At 53.6% G+C, this 2500-nt stretch overlaps 1 protein-coding gene across 1 annotated transcript in view; it reads right to left on the bottom strand.

Moving 5' to 3' along the window:
- Positions 1-2500, bottom strand: part of LOC143297477 (uncharacterized) — an 11222-nt gene that overhangs the window by 6717 nt on the left and 2005 nt on the right. The window contains exons 2-3 of the mRNA XM_076609873.1: positions 2059-2218; positions 412-596 (exon numbers count right to left, since the gene is read on the bottom strand). Of these exons, the coding sequence (XP_076465988.1) occupies positions 412-596; positions 2059-2218 (345 nt within the window). The remainder of the gene's footprint in view (positions 1-411; positions 597-2058; positions 2219-2500) is intronic.

The raw sequence follows: 2500 nt of genomic DNA, 5'->3' as shown, positions 1-2500 counted from the left end.
CACAGACACCCACATCTACACCCTCAAACACAAAGACACACATGCACATGACCACTGATACACCCCCACCCCACACAGACACCCACATCCACACCCTCAAACACACACAAAGACACACATACACATGACCACTGATACACCCCCACCCCACACAGACACCCACATCCACACCCACAAACACACACAAAGACACACATACACATGCACACTAATACACCCCCACCCCACCCCACCCCACACCCACACCCACAAACACACACAAAGACACACATACACATGACCACTGATACACCCCCACCCCACACAGACACCCACATCCACACCCACAAACACACACAAAGACACACATACACATGCACACTAATACACCCCCACCCCACCCCACACCCACACCCTCTCCTGAACTCCTACCCGTGACGCACACGACAGAAGCCCCAGCGGCGCGCGCCGCCTGTGACGTCATCAGGCCGATTGGCCCCGCCCCCAGCACGAGCACGTGATCGCCCACTTTGACGTCAGCGCGGCGCACGGCATTGATGCTGACAGAGAGAGGCTCCATAAGCGCTCCCTCCTCGAAACTCAGACTGTCGGGTAGTCTGTCAGACAGTGCCACGTCCGTCAGCCATGGAGGATGGAATGGAGGAAGGAAGGAAGGAATGCAGGAAGGAAGGAAGGATGGAATGGAGGAAGGAAGGAAGGAATGGAGGAAGGAAGGAAGGAATGCAGGAAGGAAGGATGGAATGGAGGAAGGAAGGAAGGAATGGAGGAAGGAAGGAAGGAAGGAATGGAGGAAGGAAGGAAGGAATGGAGGAAGGAAGGAAGGAATGGAGGAAGGAAGGATGGAATGGAGGAAGGAAGGATGGAATGGAGGAAGGAAGGAAGGAATGCAGGAAGGAAGGAAGGAATGGAGGAAGGAAGGAAGGAATGGAGGAAGGAAGGAAGGATGGAATGGAGGAAGGAAGGAAGGAATGGAGGAAGGGAGGAAGGAAGGGAGGGAGGAAGGAATGGAGGAAGGGAGGAAGGAAGGAATGGAGGAAGGAAGGAAGGAAGGAATGGAGGAAGGAAGGAAGGAATGCAGGAAGGAAGGATGGAATGGAGGAAGGAAGGAAGGATGGAATGGAGGAAGGAAGGAAGGAAGGAATGGAGGAAGGAAGGATGGAATGGAGGAAGGAAGGAAGGATGGAATGGAGGAAGGAAGGAAGGATGGAATGGAATGGAAGAAGGAAGGAATGGAGGAAGGAAGGATGGAATGGAGGAAGGAAGGAAGGATGGAATGGAGGAAGGAAGGAAGGAATGGAGGAAGGAAGGAAGAAATGGAGGAAGGAAGGAAGGAATGGAGGAAGGAAGGATGGAATGGAGGAAGGAAGGAATTCATTCATTCATTCATTCATAAACAAGCATCATTTATCGTTGAACGAATAAATAAATGAATGGAATGAATGAACGAACGAACAAACAAAAGAACGATGACATACGTGAGCAAACTCAGAAATAAATCAATGAACTGCGAGGCATTGAAAGAATGAACGAATGACTGGATGAACAAATGAATTAATGAATGAATGAATGAACGAACAAGTGAGTCCATCAAAGGATGGATGGATGAGTGAGAGAGTGAGTGGGAGGTGGGGGATGGGAGGGGGGTGTGGGGGGGTGAACATGCAGCCCATCTGAGGAGAAGACACTCCAAGCATCAACAACTGACCTGTGCAGTCTACATTCTAGATCCTACACCCACCATGAAATTCAACCTTTTCCCTCAAGCAGCCAGACTGGTGCTCCTTTTTCTCCACCTCCTCAACCCACCCACCCAGCAGACCCCCCACCCCCACCCCCCAACCCACCCAGCAGACCCCCCACCCCCACCCCCACCCCCCAACCCACCCAGCAGACCCCCCACCCCCACCCCCCAACCCACCCAGCAGACCCCCCCACCCCCACCCCCCAACCCACCCAGCAGACCCCCCCACCCCCACCCCCCAACCCACCCAGCAGACCCCCCCACCCCCACCCCCCAACCCACCCAGCAGACCCCCCACCCCCACCCCCACCCCCCACCTGTGCAGACAGTGTGCGGGCAGACGGACGCGCGAGGCCAGGCCCCCGTGCAGGGGAGGGAAGCCCAGGTAGCGGTGCCGGTGACACACGTTGCTCTGCCCCTGCCGGCACTGGCGGCACTGTCCGCACGCCAGCAGCACGTCCACCGCCACCCTCTGCCCTGGACACACACACACACACACACACACACACACACACACACACACACACAGAGGTGTTCTCTTTGTTGACTTCGCCAAGGCTTTTGACATAATTAATCACTCTCTTCTTGTTAGAAAACTCTCACATTACAATTTGTCAAATGATGCTTTAGATTTTTTTTTATCTCCTTTCTCAGTGACCGTCATCAGTTGGTTGAAATCAGTTCTAGCAGGTCTGATTTACTGCCTGTAAAATTTGGTGTACCACAAGGATCAGTGCTTGGACCACTTTTATTTTCCAT

The sequence above is a fragment of the Babylonia areolata genome, chromosome 22 (assembly GCF_041734735.1).
Source record: "Babylonia areolata isolate BAREFJ2019XMU chromosome 22, ASM4173473v1, whole genome shotgun sequence".
NCBI classification, from domain to species: Eukaryota; Metazoa; Mollusca; class Gastropoda; order Neogastropoda; family Buccinidae; genus Babylonia; species Babylonia areolata.
Note: the sequence above shows the minus strand (reverse complement) of the source record. Positions and strands in the feature narration are given on the sequence as shown.